Here is a 22,874-nt window from a genome sequence, read left to right as displayed (position 1 = left end):
ATGAACCTGGTTTGCAGCAACCTTGTTGTGTGCTTTTGTGTCATTTCTTTGTTAATTATCACTGCATTAAATCATTAAAATGGCGTCGGCGCAGTCGGACCAAACACAAAGACCTGTTGTGAGGTTTTAGGGGTCATTGTTTTCATGCCGTCACATATATTTAATGATAATCTTATGTGAGCAGGACTTTAGTGGGAAATGTATTCACGTGATCGCTGCGGAAATGGTTGAATAGGATCAAAATGGATTATCCTCCTTGTGTTTCATTTGGGATAAACTTCAAGTCTGAGGTCACAGCTGAAAGTGTATATTTATAGGAACTGCTGAACCCGTAAACATCTCTTCCGGTAATTAGCCAGGTGATTCACTGAGCTGAGTACATGGTGGCCCAATTTAGTGAAAATGAGAATTAATCCTACTCATCTTTGATGTATAGAACTGGTATAGATGTCATCCTGATTAATTCACAAAGAAATGACACAAAACTACGTGACAAGTCTCATCCAAACCAAGGTTTATGAAAGTAATGCCCATTATAATAATAATGGTAATTAAAACAATCTTGTAATTGGGTCTAATTTTCTACCAGTGTTTGTGTTTTTGTGGCACAACTTGTCAAACCTGCTCAATCGGTTCTGTAGGTTCAACGAAAACAACTCATTTTCATTTTTGCGACCAAGTATTTCATACTGACGGGTTTTCTACACGTTTATTTTGTATTATCGTGACCTGCAGCGACATGTGGTTCAGAAAACATCATTATTTGACTTCTACAATATCATTTTATTGATGCAGCTTTTCATGACTGATTAATTAAAAATATATATTTCATCTCACCCGCAGTCAGACATTATTTGAGCTACTTGTTCAATATTACAGATTCTGAATCAATGACATGATGAGAAATAACAGTGAGAATCTCAGGCTTTTATCTTTAATAGTTGCTGAGATTTTGTCATTTAAACCGCCTCAAAAATCAATGTGCAGATTTATCAATGAAAAATTTCACAAATACTATTTTAAGGAACAAGACTCAAAAGCAAATCAGAGACGGTCGAGCAGATTTAGATGGAAAAACCCGTAACGTTGGAGCCCACAGTGTCGCTGACGTCATGCTGCAATCCCACAAAATGTGTTTGTTTTTTTTTAAAAGGAGAAGTGAGCAAAGCTGCCTGGTGACTGTCCTGGTGTGTGCAGAGCGTTTACAGGAAGACTTCCGGAGTGTTTATGGTCGGTGCAATATGTCGCATTCGACTACGAGGTCAAGCAGCAGAGCAGCGAGGTGTTTGTAAAAGAGGTGTGACCCTGAGTCAGTAGAGGCGATGTGTACGAAGAGGAGGAGCCTTCATCTCTTGGCTGTAAATCAGTAAATAAGGAGGTTTGAAGTTTGTTTCTCCTCGCAGGCTGTCCGTTAGTTTATTGCAGTTGAAGGAAGCCTTTGAACAGGTTGCGGCCGAGATAAAACCCAATAACAAACGTTGCCTGATATACAAAGGAAATGAGCCTTTTCTGGAAGCGATCAGGAAGTCCAAAGTCAAGAAACTCCTCCTTATGTCCACATGAGGATCTGGCGGATTCCTCCAGCCCCCTTGGTGATGATTTGTTTGTGTGGGCAGGCTGCAGTAAACGACAAACCTTTACCTGAGGTGACCCACGATGCTCGGCTCCGCCGCCGACTGAGCTGCTTTATTCTAAGTGCCGGTGTGTTGCTTCACTGACTCACCCCGAAAGCAGCAAAATTCTCCGTAAAGCCTCCTGTACGTGCATGCTCGTTTATTTACGCTCTTGCAAAACGTACTTTGCAGCCCGTTGCGTAATCACGAAGATGCCTGGAGGCTGGGGATGCCGGTGCTGCATGAATGGCTGCGTCAGCGATGCCGGGGGAACAACAGCACTGGGTTTGTGGGATCGTCGGGGAGATGATTTGAAGAGCATGTACGTAGGTCTGAGCCACAGAAGGAGCCATTGTGGTGGTTTAACTTTTCAGCGTGTGCCAGCTGAATGAATGAACAGAGCGCTGGATCTGGTTCCAGGTAGCTGAACGTGTCGAGGTCAGATTCTAACAACCAGTGACTCTTTAACTCAGGCTGTATCCCAACAGCAAATCTGTAATCTACCAGTTAGAGCCTGACTTTAAGCCTCTGAACCTCAAGCAAGCAGCTTCTGGCTGTTGAAGCTCGACTACAATCATAAAGATTCATCCAAAATTACTGAAAAAATGAGTTTGAAATGCCAAAGAATTGTCTGAAATGACTTTTCTTTCAAATGATTAGACTTGTTTTGGTTAACCTGTTGAACTTTTGGCTTTTTTTTTTGGCTTTGTCTCGTTTTCTACTGGCTCTACATGCTACAGACATTTTACTATTTCTATTTTTCATTTGCTGTCTGTGGCCTACAGTTCAGATGAAAAATCCCTGAATTTTTCCTCACACGCCTGTTGGTCACAGCTGACTCATTAATGACCTCCTGGTCGCGCCAACAAGTTTTGTATTTTTTGTTTTTTGCGGAACGCATTTATTTTTGGCCATTTTTTTGTGGGGCATTTTCTTGGAGGTAGTTTTTTTTTTTCGATGAAGCGGCACGTTCAAGGGCTGACGCAAAGTTGAGGTTCTGTTTTTACAGTTTCTGGTTCTGATAAATGGCGTCATGTTGGTTCATTCAGAGTTGATGCAATTCTACATTTTAAAAGCGCTTTTATTATAAATTATATATGTCAATCTAGAAGGAATGACTGGATGCAGAATCCGTTAGTTGGGCTGTAAATCATCACTACTGTGGAGTTTAAATAAATCAGACCTCCATTAGGCTGGACCGGTCCAAAGTTGTGAAAATGCGGGGGTGTTCTAAATAATAATGGATTGTTATTGTTTCGAATAATAATCCTGGACTGCTGTTGATGCAGAACTTTTCTCCTTGTAGATTGTACAGCCAATTAAAATGTTTTCTGATCTACTATCTGTGAGTTTACATTTTCAACATCCCAACGGCAACCCTGATAATTTCACGTTTTGCCAAGGATGCTAGTTTTTTGTTTTGCCATTTTTTTGTGCAAATGTTTCACCAAATCACTTCAACCTGACAGCGTTGGGAATGGGGCACCGTTGCTGCATCCTGGGCTTAGCTCCGCCCACCATGATTGCGTTTGGTTTCAAGAAATGCAACCAAACCTGAGCGGTTTTTTTTCCTCCCTACAGCAGAATAATAATGAGGTGGCTGTAGGATGTAGTTAGGCTTCATTAACACTGTTTATTGTATATGAATATCTTTGAGAGCTTGACTTTAGTCGTTGGTGATTTGCTACAGAAACAGAATCACTAAATTCTTCTAAATAAATTCAACAGTTGGCAGGACAAAGCGAATTATTACCAACAAATGGTGCCACATTACAGGAACGTTTCTGCAGACGACATGTTTAGCCGTTAGCCGTGGGAGCTACGTTAGCTCCGTGTGGGAGTTTTCACATGATACGCTGGTTGCTGTTTACATCCCGTCGCTAGCCTGGCAACCGTCATGTGACGCCAGCCGCTCCGTCACCACGAGACTCCGCACTGTGCAGCCACTGTCCTCTTCTACTGTAAAAACTTTTTACGATGTTCTCGTACTGGAGCGACTGTTTAATCTGTTTCCAGAGCAATATGTTCCACCGTGGACGTCCCGGTGCCAGGACCGGACTGTACCACTTATTAAAACCCGACCGCAGACGTTTCTGGAAGGTCGCGGAGCGTGAAGAGGCCGCCTGGTACTGCTTGGACTGAAATGGGTGCAGCAAAGTTGTTGTGCTTTCACTACAAATGATGGAGTTGGAAGTTTTTACAGCCAGTTCAACGACCTCGGTGTCAGCGACTCTCCACGTTACAGTTTTAATTGTTGGCGAGTAAAAACATCAGCTTTTGCAGAGCTCACTTTGTTTTAGATTTATTGCATTTCAAAATCCTCCCGAGTGTCTCCGATCCGTAGAGCCCAAGTTTGTTCGTCACACTTTTGCAGCTGTCATTGAATTCGGGGATGTTTTTCAGGTGGGGATATTTAAAAAATAGTCCAGTTCTTATGTGGTTAAGGCCAAATCTGCGAAGCACATCCGAACTTTCACAGTTATGTGGGTCAGAATGAAGATGTTTTCGGGTCGACACCCTTCAATGATCTCATTTCCAGACACCAATGACTCCTCAGAGATGTGAAAAATGCTGATATATTAGATTTTGCATGTGACAAAGTGTTTTTATGGAGAAGCTGTTGAGACGTGCTGGTTTAATGTATCACAACTTTATAAGTCATTTGACAAAAATCTGTTTTTATGCGACAAACAAACTGAACTAATGCATTGAATTTGTCATCAGACAAATATGTATAAAACTTTCTTGAATCGCAAGTTTAATGCTTTTGAACTGAATTTAAAATAAGCTTGTAAGTTCTAGGTAAATAGTGTGAATAAGCTTTACTACTAAATGCCTTTTGCAGTTTGATTGTGTGGGTGTCCAACAGTCTGAATGTCAAGATCAGGATTTATGATCATGTGTAGGTGTTTTGAGATCATTACCGTGTGGTAACGTGTCTGGATCTTTTCCACTCAACTACTTCACGTTCACTGGAACTGCAGCGTTTATTAAACTTACTGATAGTTTCAGTTTTGTTTGTCAGTGATGTTTCGCAACAGCCAGTGACACATTTTCAGTTGTAAAATATTACTCATGTGTTTGCTGGAAGAATGAATAATGTCCTTGTGCGCCGGTTTCTCATTCACCTGTGTGTGTTGTTGCCTTCTGCAGACCAGGTGCTGGAAAAGGCCATGCACAAGTGCGTCCTAAAGCCTCTGAAGAGCGTCATCGAGGTGGCTTTACATGACTTCCAGGTGAGAGAGAAGTTAAACCCAGCAGTTTCTAAGTGTTTATTTTTGCTCCCGTCACATTTTTGCTCATTTTTCACTGTAATATGAAGTCCTGCACGACAACACAGAAGTTTAATTTCTTTAATTAGTTGTTTTTTTACTAAAAACTGAACAATAACTGTAATTGACACATCCAACATTTCTCCAAGTGCCCCAACAATGGTCACTCCGCGTACTATGTTGTCAGTATTTTACTATTTAAGTTTTTACATCGTCTACAAACTGGACATTTCTCGCTCAATGCTTGATGAAACAGGTTTCATCATGAAATTAGAAGAATTAATGCCTGCATGTTAACGATAGAGCCGACGTTAGCATGTGGTTAGCCTAGCCTAGCATGAAGACTGGAAAAACATCATTAACCGTCTGAACCTCCCAGGAGTTTAGGGCTGTGCTGGAAACAGGACGTCAGTTTTGATCTCCGAATATCCGTATTCGCCACCACTGCATGGCGCCCCCAAATATTTGGGATGTTCGTCATTAATTGGGGCTGAATATCCGCTATACGGGAGTTTCTTAGATTGTTTAGTTGACATAAAGTTTAAGACACCTGGAATGAATGTACACTTTTTTTTTTTTTAACATGACGGAAGGTGTCACCAAAAAAAAGATGCTTTCACATACGTTACACATTTGACTATTCGGATAAATCTTTACAAACAAAGCATTTTCACACGACTCTGCACATGAACTCTAACACGTTTCATCGTGCTGTATCTTCCAACTCCTCTGTATGCTGTTTTTGAGCCATGCTGCATTTATTGTATTGATCCAATATGTTTTATTTTCCTCTCATTTTCTGTAATTTGTCTCCACCTTATTTATCTCTGTCTGTAAACACACCTGCAATTCAACCCCCAAAGAATTTTCACTGAGGAATGTCAATTTTGTTTGTTTTTTTTACAGAATCTTGTGCACTGTGGTGATTTAGTTTTTGGCAAATTTCAAAATAAGGCATAAATTAATAAATTGTGATGAAATATCTCAATTTTTAAGCTTAGATTTGGTTATTTTCCTGAAATTAAACCACACATCGTGCATGATTAGCTCAAGGAAAGTTGACAATTCTTCATGTTTTTACATTTTCCTGCTCTGGTAAATGATGTGATTTTGCAGATTTTGTTTTTTTTTTTTTTAAGATAAGATGCCTTTCAAACCTGCTCAGAGAGCTACACGACGTTTAAACTCGGTAAATAAAGCTTTATTCCTTCCTGCAGGTGAGCAGCGGAGCTTGGCAGCAGCTCAGGGAGAACCTGGCGCTGGCGAAGACCAAGAAGCCTCACGAGCTGGGGGTGGACGGAGCCGTGCCGCCCGACTCTTTGGCCATCGAGAAGATCCGCCAGAAGTTCCTGAACATGAGGAAGATGTACTCGCCCGAGAAGAAGGTGTCGCTGCTGCTGCGGGTGTGCAAGCTCATCTACACCATCATGCAGGACAACTCGGGTAAGCGAAAGTTAAAACTCCAGGTCGTGTGGAATCTCTCCGGTGCGATTGTTTACGGTTTTGTCACCGCCACGCCTACGTCTGCTTCCTTCCAGGGAGGATGTACGGTGCCGACGACTTCCTGCCGATGCTGACCTACGTGGTGGCTCAGTGCGACATGCCGCAGCTGGACACGGACATCCAGTACATGATGGAGCTGCTGGACCCGTCTCTGCTTCAAGGAGAGGGTACGTGAGATAAGATTAAACTCCAGGAGGTCTTGTGCTGGCTATTGTTCAGGAAAAACCAGAGGATGTAACCTAAGAATAGGTCAACAGAAATAAGGCTGGACTACAGAAGTAGAAAGTAATACGGTTGAGGTAATGTCGCGCGTGATAATGAAATATTCCAGCTGAAAAATGAGAAAATAAGAATGAAAATGTGCATCAAAGCGAACGAAATGCTCCACATGATACGGAGCAGAGACTACTGAGAGGCATTATCGCAAATGATATTGATGTAGTTTACTGTGAATGTCCAGCTGCTTAGTGATTGATGACATTAAAGAAATGTAGAGTATCACAAATCCAACCTCCCCTCTTTGTTAGCCTAGCTTAGCATCGAGGCTCGAAACAGAAGCCTCTAAAACTCGCTAATAAATACTGTGTGTCATGCTGGAACCATTATTTGATTAAATTTATTGTGTTTACATTCTGGAAATGTAAATCCTACTATTTGTTGAGCTGCTCCATATCTACGTGTACAGTTATTGTTCAGTATTTATATTCTTACTTTTTTTTATCTGTCTTTCTGCTGCTGTTGACAATTTTTCCAGCTACAGGGGCTTAAAAGATGTTTTATCTCGAAATGAATTTGACAGTCAGGATTTATGGTCATGTTTGAGGTCATTACCATGTGATAACATGTCTGGATCATTTCCGCTTAACTACTTCACGTCCTTCATTGACTGGAACTGCAGCATTTATTATATTTACTGACAGTACGAGTTTCGGTTTTGTGTTTTCGGTGATGTTTCGCAAAAGGCAGTGACGCAATTTCAGTGGAAAATCTTTAAACGTCGCCAAAATGACACTATTTATTGGAACAGAAAGAATTATTGTTGTGTTTTTGTTTTTTTTCAACTCCAACCGTCTTTAACTGCTTCTGTCAGGAAAATTAGACAAGTTTCAACTTTCTGCTGCTGTTGACATTTTTCCAGCTGCAGATCACTATATTGTCATCCTTAGAGTTGAACACAGAGTAGTGTCAGAAAATAGAGCAATAATCACAGGACGTAACATCCCATTAAACTACTTTCTAACGTGTTAATTAACCCTCCGAACTTTAAAATCTGCTCACCTTCTTAAAAGATGTTTTATCTCAATATGAATGTTAAGGTCAGGATTTATGATCACGTTTTGGTGCGATTACGTGTCTGGATCGTTTTCGTTCGACTACTTCACGTGCTTCATTGGAGCGTTTATTACACTTACTGATAGTACGAGTTCCAGCTGTGTTTTCGCGCCAGGTAGTGACGCAATTTCAGCGGGAAATCTTTTAAACATTGACAAAATTATACCATTTATTGGAGTTGGAAAACAAAAAGAATCATTGGGGTTTTTTTTTTTTCAACTCTCCAATCGTCTTTAACTAATCGTGTGATTTGCACTTCTATCAGGAAAATAAGACAAATTTCAGCTTAAAATTATAATACGTCACAAAAATCATGTCTCGTTTAAGAATTCGCCAAAAATAAACAGCTTAAAACAAAAAAATTAAGCACTCCTCGGCACAACTGAGGAGCCACGACTGAGCAACCATCACATGGCAAAACAATAGGGAGTTAAAATATACATTAAAAAATAAAAATACCCAGAAAGTTAATAAAGTTTTTTCCGTCTTCATGCTAGGCTAGGCTAACCACATGCTAGCGTCTGCTCTATAGTGAACATACAGATATTAATCTTCTAATTTCACCATCCAAAACGTTGCAAGTAAGTACAACTTATTGAATACATCACAGTGTGCTTGAACCCTGATTAGCAAAAGGGCACAACGATCCTGAGGCTCTGTTGGTATTTATGTTTCCATCACCTCCGCCTGAGCTTATATAACGTTGGATGTTTCCTTCATGAGCTCAGGCACATCACAGTGTGGTGTGAGGTCCAGGCGAGGTCCACCCTGTTGTATAACCCGGTCAAAGGAAGGGCTGTGCTTAAGACCTCCAGTTTAAATCTCAGTAATATCATCAGACAAGTTTAAATGTGCACCTGCGGTTGTCAGAGTGGTGCTTCCAGGGAGTGTTTTAAATGCGGCAGGAGCGCTGGGAGCAGTGTGTCGCCGCACACAAACTACTTTGAAGGGTAGAGACTCTTGACATCATCTTGTAAAGGGAAACTTGCATTTCTTCTAAGGCTACGAGAGGCACTTGGAGAATAAAGATACTGAAACATGGTAAAATAGCTGCAGCAGTTTCCATCTGTTCTTAGCTATGTTGGCCACTGGTCCACGTTTTATTTGGTTTAGTGAAGGTACAAAGTATGATCCATGAGTCAGAATTCATCAGAAATCCCTTTGAAATATCCTCGTGAAGACTAGAGCGAAGACAATAGATTGTAATCACGACTGAGGTATCATCAGCTTAGTCATTGTTTAGCTTCTCTGCAGCTCACAGGCCTTCTGCATCTCAGCTGGGTTGACTTTACCTGGAAGGTTCAGTGAGAAAGCCTGAGAAACGTGCTCATGGGAAGGAAAGGTCCTGACGACAAGGGTAGGAAATTCCATTCAGTGTTTAATTTGAATGGGCTGGAACTGGTTCAGAAGAAAAGAGAGTCTGAACCTGCCCAGAGTGAAATATTTTCCTATTAGCGTCAACCTGTCTGGCATGAAGCTGAATTAGTGAAGCGCTGACTGAGAAAGGAGCTCGTCAGTGGTGTAACTCGATCTCTCCGTGACCTTTATGCACGAAATCTGATTCGTATCTAACACAAAGGAGGAAGCACCGACGACTTCTTACATCAGACCTCAGCTGGTTTCATTTCTAGATAATGAAGTTTGGCTCTTACGTTGCTTTTTCTTTGTTCTTCATGCGTGTTTTGCGTTTCACCCCCCAGGCGGCTACTACCTGACCAGCGCTTACGGGGCCATGTCGCTCATCAAGAACTTCCAGGAGGAGCAGGCGGCTCGAGTTCTGAGCTCCGAGGCCCGGAACACTCTGCACCAGTGGCACTGCCGGCGCACCGCCCAGCGCTCGGCTCCGACCGTGGACGACTTTCAGGTATCACGGCTGACCTGAGCCCACCTTGAACATCCAGGCAGTGAGTCTAAGTAGTACCAAATAAAATCCAAACTTCCACGTTCGGCATTGGAAAGGTGCATGAAAGGTGCTGTGTTCTGGCCTCCATCGGCGACAACGACCGGTTTCTACTAACATCACGGCATGCGGACTTGCACCCTAGCACCCCCTAGTGGAACAGCTGCATGTGGTTTCTTTATCTACGTTTAACTGCATGTGAATTTTCCAGGATTATGTTTCTGCACGATTGTGTTTCTGTGATTTTTTTCAAGGCAGCGCCACCTACCGAATCAGATGGTTGTTTAAGTATTATTTTAAAGATGTGTTCCACCCAAAATAATGTTGTTCAGGGACTACCACTAAGGCTTTAAGGGTTTATTCCAACAGAAATACTACAATGTCCTAGCTTTCAGACTTTGTTCCACCCAAAATACCACATTGTCCAAGTCCACAACTTGTTGTTTTAAAGGTTTATTCCACCGTAAACACTGTGTTGTTCAAGTATTTAGTCTGCGACTTGGGCTTTGAGGGTTTATTCCACCAAAAATACTATTGTTTCCTGGTTTTAAGATTTTGTTGCATCCAAAATACTACATTGTTCAAGTACTTAGTCCACAACTCATTGTTTTAAATGTGTATTCCATCCACATGCTACTATCTGTCTCATAGGTTTTGTCCCCACTCACAGTACTACATTGTCCAAATACTTATAATTTTTAAGGTTTATCGTCGCCAAAACATTGCATTTTCAAAGTATTTCACAGAGTCATTCCACCGACTTTCTACTAAGGGTTGCATGTTGGACCACTTGTCTAATTAGTATAATTAATTCTTTATTAGATAAATTATGGGCCTGCTCGGTGGTTAGCACCGTTGCCTCACAGTGTGAGGAGTCTCCATGTTCTCCCCGTGCAGCGTGGGTTCTCTCCGGGTTCTCCGGCTTCCTCCCACACAGTCCAGAAACATGTTGAGGTTAATTGGTGATTGTAAATTGTCCGTAGGTGTGAATGTGAGTGTGCTTGGTTGTCTGTCTCTAAGTGTAGCCCTGTCATAGACTGGTTACCTGTCCAGGTGAACCTGCCTTCACCCTGAGTCAGCTGGGATAGACTCCAGCCCCCCATGACCCTAGTGAGGATTAAGGGGTGTATAGACAATGGATGGATGGATTCCATGGCCTTTGTATTCATAAGAACCCAAATAGATGTTTGAAAAGAGGACGACAAGACACAAGAACATCTCTGGAGGGGATATGTACAATATGTATACACAATAATATATGATAACAACCAACTCCATCCCCAATGTCACTCAACCTACATTCAAATAAAACTTGGTTCTTGCTGTAATTGTTCTGAAATCCAGTCCTTATGTCAATCCACTGCTCCTTTAGTCATCTGCTTAGGTAGGTGGTGCTGTTACACAAAAACACGGATCCTATAAATGTGGTTCTACAACTGTAGCCTCTACTGCTGTAAACACAAACAACCCCAGTCTTCTGCCTGCTCCCTTCACTCCTCAATTAAGCTGATTTCAATCATTGTGAAGATTTCTGTCTGTCCCGCCAGACGTTAACTTGTTTTACCTTTTGCAGAACTATCTGCGTGTCGCCCTGCAAGAGATGGACTTGGGCTGCACGGCCAAAACCCTGGTGGTCCACCCGTACACCACCACAGAAGAGGTGAGCTCGCTCTGCGCTTACAAATTCAAGATCCCCGACCCCGAGAACTATGCACTGTTTCTGGTCACCGAAGACACCAGCCAGCAGCTCGCTCCGGACACTCACCCCCAACGGATCAAAGCCGAGCTCCACAGCCGGCCTCATGCACAGACCTTCCACTTCGTCTACAGGAGGGTGCCCAACCTGAACCTCTGTATACCCGCCGTCATGCAGAACGGAAACTGCCTTCAGGATGAATAGCCGGGCGGGGTCGGGGATGCAGCAGCTTGTCCGGTTCTTGTGGTGCTTGTTTGTTTTCGTAGATAGATTTTAGGACGTCTGAATGGAAGCAGAAGCTGTACATTGGCGAATTGATGCAAAATAGAAAAATGCTTTCTTGATTTGTAGATGATGATGAGTTGGCTGGTGAGTTTATGAGGAGCCACCACATGGTAGGAGGGACTCTGGAAAGTGACTGTGTTTACCTCAAACACTTCGAGACTGGTTCAGACTTGGGAAAGAAAAGGACAAAAACTGGTCAATTTGCATGTAGGGTTTGGCCGTATCTGTCGTGGTGAGGCCAGAAGTGGAGGGTTATAGCACGTGTAGTCGAAGGTGAGACGTTTGATTGTGTTGGACTTTGATGCCATCGTCGGAGTGGACGTCATGCAGTAAGATATTGCGTTTTATGTAACTGATTTTGCCTTAACTGCTGTTCTCCAGGTGCCTTTAAAAAGGAATTGAACATGAAATGTGCTACTGAAAGCAGTCATCCAGTGATTAGTCAGCATTCACCGAAATGAACTTAAAACTTCATGCTAAAACATTATTTAATAAGTAAATTGAGCTATTGTAAAATATATGATTGTTTGAGGGTTTTTTTTTTATTAATGGTCACTACAATTGCTGGTCAATTGCAGCTTGTATTTCTGTGTAGAAATATTTTTATATTCAAATGTTTTTCAACCCATAAGTGACAAAGATTTGTACTCTGATTTAATATTTCTGTACTGGACTCAATACTGGACTTATTTATGCCAGGTATTTCTCAAAAGTCAATTAAAAAATCAACACTGTTTGTATTGTTTGTTATGAGGAGCTCAGAGCTGATTGTGGAAATATATAAAATATGTTCAAAAAGAGGCAACTCGCTGTGTTCGTTTAAATTTTTTAAGAAGTCAGATTTCACTGTGTTGCCGTATTTCTAAGATACATTCTGCACTCAAATTACCAACATAATTAAATCCACACATAAAGTGGAAATAAATGATTTGCCAATAGGGGTCTAAAGTGGTAAGATGGGAGACTATTTCTAGAGACTTCCAGTCCATTTGATTACAACCATTTGTACACGTATTCACAAAAAGGGCATTGTGTATACCTGATTGCATCACATCATAGGAGCATAAAAGCTTCCTGGAACTGTTAGTAAGAAGTTCAGCATCAAGCCTCACCTTTCTGCGCTTCCAGTTCCTTGTGACTCGGCCGTCTTGACTTTCTCTTTGGATTCAATTAAATGTCTTTAAAGCTGCGGGTGTGGCTTCTGTATCAAATGCAGACGTGCACTAAAAAACGGCTGGTGTCTGTTTAAGATAAGAGACCGAAAACAGGCAGCAGATGAGGGGCAGGTGCTCAAATATCAAACACTAATGAGCATCTAGAGTAAGTACAAAAGTATATGATTTCCAAATCACTAAATATCCCTTAGATCAGTGGTTCTCAAACCTTTTGAGCCACGACCCCCAAGACAGCATAAGTTTGTGTTCGTGACCCCCCCCCATTAGAATTTTTAATATATCACGAGTAATAACTTTGTTGTTCATGCATGAAAAATGAATGTGTTAATTCCACAGATTAATCTCTTTACATTAACACGTTAATTTTCTTTTGAATGAATTGAATTTATTTCGAACAAATGAAAGGGAAAAAATATAAACATAAAAGAAAATCATTTTAAAAAGAGCAGAAAAGAAGAATAATATCGCATAATCAAATCAAATATTAAGAAGTTCGAAAAAGGAGTGGGAAGAAGTGTACACTTTTAATTATGACAGCCCTAATACAAATGCATTTGATAAATGTAGGCTTTATTTATTTATTATTATTATTATTATTTTTCATTGATCTGGCGACCCCCTGAAATTATCTTGGGACCCCTATGGGGGTCCCGACCCCCAGTTTGAGAACCACTGCCTTAGATTACAGTTATATCCATTGTTAAGAAATGGAAGTAATATGGCACATGTGTAAATCTGCTGGGAGTAGAACATCTTAGGAACAAGACTGGTGACGGCGACCACCAAGACGCCTGTGAATCCTCTAAAGGAGTTACAAGGTACTATGCACCACCGTGCTTCATCATGATGCTGCCACCACCGTGCTTCACGTCATGATGCTGCCACCACCGTGCTTCACGTCATGATGCTGCCACCACCGTGCTTCACGTCATGATGCTGCCACCGCTCTATGCAGATTTACACACATACCATATTCCTTCCATTTCTTAATAATGGATTTAACCGTGCATTCGGGGGTTTTCAGTGACTTGGAAATGTTCTTGTATCATCCCCTGACTCGTGGTTTCAATACTCTTTTCACAGAGTTGCTTGTTGTCATATCCAGAAGTACTGGAGTCCACCAGTGACTGGACCTTCCAGATACAGCACTCTTCATATTATAATCACTGAGACTCATTCACGGCACTCAGATGGTGTAAATTTTACTAACTATGTGACTTCTAGCGCCAACTGGTACACCTGTGTTGAATTAGGTGGGATTTTGTTTTCTATATGTTTTTAATGAATTGACACAACTTTGTAGAAATCTGTTTTCACTTTGACATGAAAGAGTTTTAAATTCTTGTCAAAAAAAGTCCAACTGACCACGACTCGGTGCTGAAAAGCGGTGAAGGGGTGAATACTTTCTATATGTACTAAACTTTATGTAGCTATTTCAATCATGTCTTCACTTTTTGCCATCACTTATCTGTTTAAATCATTTATGCATTCCCATCTGCTGCCTATTTCTGCTGCTTAGATAACTTTTTCTGCTCAAACCAGTCGAGCTCCACTCTGAGCTAAGCCAGAGACAGACAGAGAAGTATTCTTAGAGGAAGCCAGGAATCACGTTGTTTATTTGAATTTGCAGCAGCTGTTGCAACTTTAAGTCTTGTAATCATGCACGAGGAAGAGGAGTGAACCAGCGCAGACAGATGCAGGTTCTTTGGCTTTTTTCTTCAGCCAAACACTGCCCCGCTGTGGTCCTTTATCGGCACTACAGCCACCTGAACATGAGCATCTGGGTGAGTATATTACATTTACAACGTTTGCAGGACTTCCTATAATAAGTGACAGCATAGCTACTCGTTAGTCTGCACAGTGCTGGGATTAAAAAAGGGTTCACTTCCTGAAAGCAATTTGTCAGAGTTTGCCTTCAAATTTTGGTCCAACGGTGCAAAAACCTTTTCTCCTCATAGGGCCTATTATTGGTTAAATAACATCCATCCATCCATCATCTATACACCTTAATCCTCACTAGGGTCATGGGGGGCTGGAGTCTATCCCAGCTGACTCAGGGTGAAGGCAGGTTCACCTGGACAGGTCACCAGTCTATCACAGGGCTACACTTAGAGACAGACACAGCAGGTGTGAACACAGCATCACACATTTTAAATATCGCTCGATCACGCAAATTTGATCGCTGGAAACCAATGTTGTGATTAAAATTTGATTAATTGTGCAGCCCTAACTAAAAGCAGAGACTCTTGTCGTGCAAACACCTGCAGCAGAGTCCAAAACTCATCAGGCCGTCATGTAAACGTGGAAACAAGCGGAGAGTATGAGGCTCCGGAGACATTTTAACAGAAGCTCTGACGTGTGGATTCAAGAAAAATATTTCAGATTCTGCTCTGTGTCTCTACGGTATTTATTGTAGACGTCAGAGAGGTTGTTGTAGGACGAAGAGGTGTGATATATCAGTTTGGTACAACATTGTCAATGTTTAATTTTCATGTGTGATGTTACCTATTACCTCAGTTTTAACTCCTTTTTTATCTTATTGCTTTTCCACTGTCCCGGTACTGCAATTCTTATGTTTATTGTTTTTTTTTCTGAGCGATATCTGGCACAAGGACTTAATAATAAGAATTTAATATAATCTTTAAATTAGAAAGCAAAATATACCAGAATGTGATTTTATTTTTTAAACTGTCATATTGACATGATTTTTAACTAGCAGCTATAATAAAACAGCATAGTTTCTTATTTATATATATATTTTTGTTGGTTCTGGTGGGCCACCCTGGAAGTCCATCCGGCCCCCCCGGTGAAGGCCTCCTGGAGCCGCCCCTGCTCGGTGAAGCTGCCGCTGGAGGAGGAGCCGGCAGACACACACACACACACACTTCAGCCGTCCTCCACAGCAGAGGATCCCGTATCCAGCCTTCCTTCTTGGATGCAGTTTGATTTTTTTGGGATTTCACCGGTTTTTTCCTCCGTGTTTGGTTGTCTTCGGCTAGCAAAGCTGCCCTGAGCGCCGCCGCCTGCGCACCGCGTCTCCCAGTAAGTTTGTCCTTTAAAAGTAATACATTTATTAATTTAAAAAAAAAAAAAAAACAACAACTAAATAAACACGTCGCCATCACCAGCAGCAGCAGCTTTAACCTGTCAGCTCGTCCATTTAGGCGGCTAAGACATGTCAGCTAAGCTAATTTAGCTTCCTAACGTCTCTGTTTCATTCCTGTTAGCTTCTCCAGCTAGCTGCACTGAGGCTAGTTTCTGTTTCACCTGTGAGAAGGAAAAGTTCACTCAAGGATCTGAGCGACAGTTTAACGACACAAAACCCCGTCAGGCATGTTGGGCAAAGCCTAAACCCACAAGGACCCACGGTGACACAGGTGTCACACCCCCTTTAAATATTCTGGAAAGTTCCTAATAGACATATATTGTTGAATTGAACTGATGAGGTCCCAAAGTGACATCCAGTGAACATCCTGATGAAGTCATGTGACAACATGTGGAAGGCTGTTCACATGACCTGCTGAGCACATGGGAGAAAATTTACCAATTTAAAAAGCTTGTTTTTTGATAGCAAAGATAAGTTTCAACCCATTTAACAATAGTAATCCTTCAATAACATGTCAAAGGTCACATTGAAGCTGTTCTGATCACATTCTTTACACAAATAGATGTATGACAAATTTAGAAAACATCGCTGTGACATATATGTCACATCGGGCCTTTAAAAAACATGTGACGTATTTGTCACAGTAAGAAAAATTGCAGTGAGTTGCTCAAATAATTAAGCTCAATCAGTCAATTTGTATCAATGTATTGTTCATTTGAAAGCACACTTAGACAAATATGAACAAAGAAAATAATGTTAAGGTAAATAAACGAATAATAAAATGTATTATGACGCATGTTTTGCATGTCAGTCCCAAAACGGCACCTTGTCTTCAGCTCAAACACTTTTCTTGGTAAATAAATAGACAAAGTGTCTGTTAGGAAAAGTGGCCGGCATGTCAGAATATCAGTAAAGTAAATAAAACATACCGTGAAGAGTTTAATAAAATCACTCGGAGCTTTTTGTGAGTGTGGGTTTTGATTCTTTAACCAGAAAATATTCTTTCTACTAATTGAAAAAAGAAAAAGAAAAAAGAATTTGTTTTAGGAATCAAACAAACGTGGTTCAAACGCAACAGAAAAGAGTTGAAATGAATCAAGAAGGTTAAAATCAGTTTTTTTTACACTGTGGTTACTTTAAAACAAACCGATAATTAGCACTGAAAAATGTATATGTGTTAATATATGAGCTTCACCGCCTTGATGAGCTGATGATTGGAGAACAAACTGATTTTTACGATACCCAAGAAAACATTCAGTATCTTGATAGTAAGATAATAAGACTTCATGTACTGTATATATATTGTTAATCACGCACTACTGTCACATGTTTTCAGGAAGATGGATCTCCAAACCTGCCTGAAAACCTCGCTGAGGAGCAAATACCAGAAGCTGAAAGAAGCAGAGAAATCATTGCTCCCCTTGAGAATCTGCTATCAGAACAACGACTCGACATCTCCCACTTGGAGCTCCCACCAGTTCAGACACGTGGATTTTTCTAGCCTTGCTGCGCACTTTCTTTCTGTGTGTGTCCCGCTCACCGATGTTTTATCGAGTGACCGCAGACTTTTCATCTCCAACAGAGCCATCCTCACGCTGGGAGTGGACGGCATCGGAAAAACCACGATGGTGCAGAGATTCGCCCTCGACTGGGCCGAGGACAGAGGGCACGGCGACATCCACTTCCTGTTTGTTCTCAATTTCTGGGAGTTAAATTTGCTGAAACACAAACTGAGCCTGATCGAACTTCTCCAGACGTTTTACCCGGATCTGAAGGGGCTCAATGCTTCCAGCCTGAAGAGAGACGGCGTGTGGTTTGTCTTCGACGGACTGGACGAGTTTAATCTCACGCTGGACTTCTCCCGTCCAGCCGCGAGGGATGTTTCTGAAGCATCCACAGTCGATCATCTCATTACCAGTCTGATTAAAGGAAGTCTACTTCCCGGCGCTCATGTATGGATAACGTCCAGATATTCAGCTGTGAGGCGAATCCCCAGAAACTATTTTTTTAAAGAGACTGAAGTGCTGGGGTTCAGCGATGCTCAGAAGGAGCGGCACATCAGGACACTTATTGACAATGAAGACGTGGCCTGTAAAGCAATCGACCGTATGAAATTATCATCAAGCCTCACCTTCCTTTGTCAAATACCTCCAATCTGCACCGTTATGGCAAATGTTCTGAATAATCCTCTCGAAGCAAAAAACCGCTTTAAGTTAAAACCTTTGACGCTGACTCAGATTTACACTCTGGCTTCCAGTGTGGTGGAGGCGTCAAATTCAGGTGTTTTGGGCAAACTGAAAAAACTGGCGCTGCTTCGGATGGGAGAGGGCAGCGTGATTTACGAGGAGGACCTTTTAAAGACGGGCATCACTGTTGAGGAGGCGTCAGCCTTCTCCAAAGAGTGCCCGCTTCTGCTGAGAGAGGACTCGGGTTTGCATGGCACCACGGTGTTTCGCTTCGGTCACGTGAGCGCTCAGGAGTTTTTGGCTGCGTCGGCTAAACTGGACGAGCTTCAAGTGTTGGGGACCGCTTCTCTCTCCGAAAGCTGCCGGCGTCTTGTGGACGAAGTTCGGGAGGACGTAAATGGGAAATGGGATGTCTTCCTCCAGTTCATCTTTGGCCTCATCAAGGAACGTAGCCTGCTGGGGCCCAATGATGAGCTCTTTGTCTACACCAAGTCCATGTTCCTGCAAAACATTTTGTTTGACGAGGTCGACCCTTTGCTTAACTGTTTGAGGGAGTACGACCCCCAGGCTTTACGGACAGAGGCGGAGTACTATCTGAAATACGATCGCGCGCTGATCCACGGGTTCCTGCCGATTCAGTGGCACGTTCTGATACAAAGGCTCACACACTTGGACGGGTTAGAAGAACATTTTAAGATGCCAGTGACGGAGAGGTGTGACGACAACCTCCTCAGGCAGATACCGACTGTTTTGAAATCAAGCAAAGCCATGTAAGTTGCATTTATATTGTGCATACCATGAATATTAGGACATTTACGTGTGCATTTGTTAGCAAAATTCTTCAGTGGAGTCCTAACTGCTCTGAATCAGTCGTCTCTCAAGTCAAAGCAAAGTTTTACTTGCAGCAAGGAGCCAACAGGACAGGTTCTGAACGAGCGACTGACTAAAACCATGAAGCATCGGTTCTTACGTACAGACAGTGAAGAGAAAACCGAAAACAACCTCCCGCAAATGGGTGCGAATAGGCACAGTTCTCATGGTGTTTGGACTACCCGCTAAGAACAGCTCGTCCTTATCTCACACTCACAAAGTGCAGTAGCGGTAATGGACACTGACAGTATTAACTCATAGACTTCTCACAAAGAGCACTGGATCATTACAGAATTATTTTAACAGCATTAAAGTGTCGCCTCATACGAATTGCAAAAAGAATCGACACATTATCGGTGGATGAACAAACGTGTAATATCTGTTTAGGAAATTTTACAGCGTTTGACAAATGCTCACAAACAGGATAATGTGCTGTCTGAGTTTTGTTGGACCCAGTCAGTCACCGAGCACGAGTCACCTCTATACATCACATTTTACGGTTTGTGATGTTTGTCGCCCAGGAAACAATGTCCTCTATTGCAGATGTGATTTTTTACAGTTGCATTACACATATACAATTCAGTAAATCATCCATCCATCCATCATCTTTTCAATTCAATTCGATTTTATTTGTATAGCGCATATTTACAACAACAAGTCATCTCATAGCGCTTCACAAAGGCAGAAACAGAAACACCCAACAATCCAAAACATCTGGATTCCCTATAAGCTTCAGCAGTCCGCAAGCAGTCCACAACAGTGGGAAGGAACCGAAAACCCCCACAGGGGAAAAAAAACCTCCGACAGAACCAGGCTCAGGGAGGGACGGCCATCTGCCTCGACCGGTTGGGTGGATGTAGGATGAATTATACAATGTAGTTTACAGTTAAACAAGTTATTAGAATTTATTGTCCTTTTGTAACAGGATCGACATCTATACACCGTTTAATCCTCACTCGGGTCATGGGGGGCTGGAGTCTATCCCAGCTGACTCAGGGTGAAGGCAGGTTCACCTGGACAGGTCACCAGTCTATCACAGGGCTACACTTAGAGACAGACAACCAAGCACACTCACATTCACACCTACGGACAATTTACAATCACCAATTAACCTCAACATGTTTTTGGACTGTGTGGGAGGAAGCCGGAGAACCCGGAGAGAACCCACGCTGCACGGGGAGAACATGGAGACTCCACGCAGAAAGATCCTCACCGGGATGCGAACCGGCGACACTCCTGCTGTGAGGCGACGATGCTACCAACTGTGGCCTCAGTAAATGATGAAACACAAAATTTCCCCCGCATTATTTACATTATTAGCCTCAATCAACCTAAAAAGCTTGTATTTGCAGCATATTAACTCAGTTCCAGTGTGGAATAACCAGGTTAAAATGACTTTGTAAGGTAATATTCCTGCCAATACAATGCCAGTGGAAAACTGGAGGCCAAAAATAATACGTTAGTCCTCAAAAGGACGTTGATGTTGAGCTTTACTCCTTATGAAAGCAACACCAGTGATTGTCTGACAGATGTGAATTTGGTCAGAATCGAGCAAACCGACCAGCCAGTCAACCTGGAAACAAGACAGTATGTAGATGGTTTCATACAGCAACTGGAGTTTTATTTGTGAGCTCCATTGTAAACACTAGACGAGCATCATTTTGTTAGCGGAAACCATGTCCTGGTTGCTGTGGCTAATCAGCTGTTTAAAAAGGGGGCAGTTTCTTGAATAGAAACAATGAAAGTGATTCTCAGTTTTAGTTTGTGTAAATCAGAAATGCTTCACTGATGCATGGAGGGGGAAATTATCATCATAAAATAATTTCCCACACTGTGGATGACTTTGTTCGTGAGCTTTCTCTCGTGATTTATCCCTTTTCTCCTTTTTCTTCAAACTTTTGCCAGGCCTAAAGATGCGTCTAATTTGTCAATGACTCCCATCTCCTCGCAGGCTGAGATTCTCTAACCTGACAGACAAGTCCTGCGAAGCCTTGGCAGCAGTCCTGAGCACCAGGGAGTCCAACCTGACTGAGCTGGACCTCGGATACAACAGCATCAGCGACTACGGAGCGGCTCTTCTCGTGGAGGGGCTGGCCGATAGAAACTGCAGGCTGAAATCGCTCCGGCTGCAGTGCTGCAGAGTGACCTCCCTGTCCTGTAAAGACCTGGCAGACGCCCTGTTCGTGACCAAGACGCTGCAGGAGTTGGATCTGAGCAGGAATGAAATAGGAGACGAGGGAATGTTCCAACTTTCAGAAGGTTTGAAAGTGGCTCAGTTGGAAACGCTGAAGTAAGTGTTGACGACTAAACTTAAATTTGCTTCGGTTTCAATAAAGCTTTAGTTATGTACCCAAGTTTAATGTAACACAAAGTGCTTTCCAGATGAAAGGGATAAAAACGCAGTTAAAACAATACAAGAAATACCCCCACAGCCCCTATGTCATGTCATAAATGAAAGACTCAGAGCACAGAGATTGAGGAATTTAGAAGCTATTCTAAATAACACATGCAATTAGTGAGTCACCAGATGAAATAAAATGAGTAAAATGTAGTATCCATGAATTAGATATAGATAGATGGCCAGGTAGAGGAAGTCAGAAGTCAAATTAAAATAAAAATACAATAAATAGATAAAAAATATGTAAGTAAGTGAAGAAATATACAAAAATAACAAATAAAATTGTGTAAACAACTGCTAATGCAGGATGTAGCTCATTTTACCAGCATGTTTGCATAGAAAATAATAATAAAACTACACAAACGTAATTTGAAATTGCTCAGCTACAAAGAGTTTTAAAACATGCATTTTAAGTTCTTGTGCGTCGTCTTTTCTTTTTGTTATCGTAGACTATCGCAGTGCAACATTGAGAAACAGGGCTGCTGGGATCTGGCTGCAGCTCTGCAGGAGAACCCCAAACACCTCAGAGTGTTGGATCTCAGCAGCAACATGGTCGGAGACGACGGCGCCAACGAACTCTTTGAGAAATTCGACATATCGCGGCTCAAAAAGCTGGAGTGAGCGCGACTTCATGTAAAAAAACGCATTCAGCCGTGCTGGCAGATGGCGGCCGTCCAGTGATGTTTTGCTTTTCTTCGTGTCTCTTCGGCAGGATGTACCACTGTGGCCTCACTGCACTGAGCTGTGGACTCATCGGAGAAGCCCTGAAGTCTGAAACCAGCGCTCTGGTGGAGCTCAATGTGAGCAACAACAGCTTGAAAGATGCAGGATTTCGAGTCATGTGCGAAGGCATGTACGCATGGTGCAGCCTGGAGAAACTCAAGTAAGGATGCTTTGATTACACACTGACTGAAAATAAAAGTGTTCGACCCTCTGAAGCCCAAAACCTGCCCGTGGGGTTGAAAGATAGGTTCTTAATTCATTTCTTTGGGGAAATTCAAAGCAAATACAGAAGATAACGTGCAAAGTAATCTGCAAATCGTGCTGGTAGGGACATTTTACTTTAAAAAATAACCACAATTTGACCATTTTTCTGAACCAAAAACTGTACACTAAACTAAACTACATCATTTATCAGAGCCAGTAACTGTAAAAATAGAAAGAGTAGTCTGATTTCGAACTTTCTGGTGGTCTTTGAACTTCTCTTCTGTGATATGATGTTGAAGGTAAATTTATGTTGTTTTTTTCTCAAAACCACTTAATGTTACATGTCTTACCAATGATTTTTTTTCTTTTTTATGGTAGACTGTATGTACTTTTAGAATACTCCATTTTATTGTAAATATCAACATTTTTTGCCCCTTTTTTTGTACATACCAGCATTTTTGGGACTTGATTGCAGTTTCTTCGACCAACACGATTTCCACATTAATTGCACGTTCTTCTGTACATTGTTTACTTATCTGTCTTGTGTGTGGGAGTCACTGGATACCTTGAATTTCCCCAAGAGGTTGAATAAAACGTCCATCTGTCCGTCC

General features: G+C 41.9%; 2 protein-coding genes across 6 annotated transcripts in view; both read left to right on the top strand.

Moving 5' to 3' along the window:
• Positions 1-12,404, top strand: part of LOC103355267 (ras and Rab interactor 2) — a 69,116-nt gene extending 56,712 nt beyond the window's left edge. For 2 of the 3 annotated variants that reach the window (XM_008278992.1, XM_008278991.1), the window contains exons 9-13: positions 4,767-4,849; positions 6,103-6,328; positions 6,424-6,555; positions 9,421-9,584; positions 11,194-12,404. In XM_008278992.1, the coding sequence (XP_008277214.1) occupies positions 4,767-4,849; positions 6,103-6,328; positions 6,424-6,555; positions 9,421-9,584; positions 11,194-11,520 (932 nt within the window). In that variant the 3' untranslated portion in view covers positions 11,521-12,404. Of the gene's footprint in view, positions 1-4,766; positions 4,850-6,102; positions 6,329-6,423; positions 6,556-9,420; positions 9,625-11,193 lie in introns of all 3 variants that reach the window. The other variant, XM_008278993.1, reaches the window with a different exon arrangement.
• A 3,136-nt stretch (positions 12,405-15,540) lies between these two features.
• LOC103355266 (NACHT, LRR and PYD domains-containing protein 12-like) overlaps positions 15,541-22,874 on the top strand; it is a 13,311-nt gene continuing 5,977 nt past the window's right edge. For 2 of the 3 annotated variants that reach the window (XR_520076.1, XM_008278989.1), the window contains exons 1-5: positions 15,541-15,818; positions 17,219-18,838; positions 20,890-21,228; positions 21,786-21,953; positions 22,049-22,219. Coding sequence is in view for 2 of the 3 variants with exons in the window: in XM_008278989.1 (XP_008277211.1) it covers positions 17,223-18,838; positions 20,890-21,228; positions 21,786-21,953; positions 22,049-22,219 (2,294 nt within the window). In the remaining variant the exon portion in view is untranslated. The remainder of the gene's footprint in view (positions 15,819-17,218; positions 18,839-20,889; positions 21,229-21,785; positions 21,954-22,048; positions 22,220-22,874) is intronic. The other variant, XM_008278990.1, reaches the window with a different exon arrangement.

The sequence above is a fragment of the Stegastes partitus genome, unplaced genomic scaffold (genome assembly GCF_000690725.1).
Source record: "Stegastes partitus isolate 25-593 unplaced genomic scaffold, Stegastes_partitus-1.0.2 Scaffold141, whole genome shotgun sequence".
NCBI classification, from domain to species: Eukaryota; Metazoa; Chordata; class Actinopteri; family Pomacentridae; genus Stegastes; species Stegastes partitus.
Note: the sequence above shows the minus strand (reverse complement) of the source record. Positions and strands in the feature narration are given on the sequence as shown.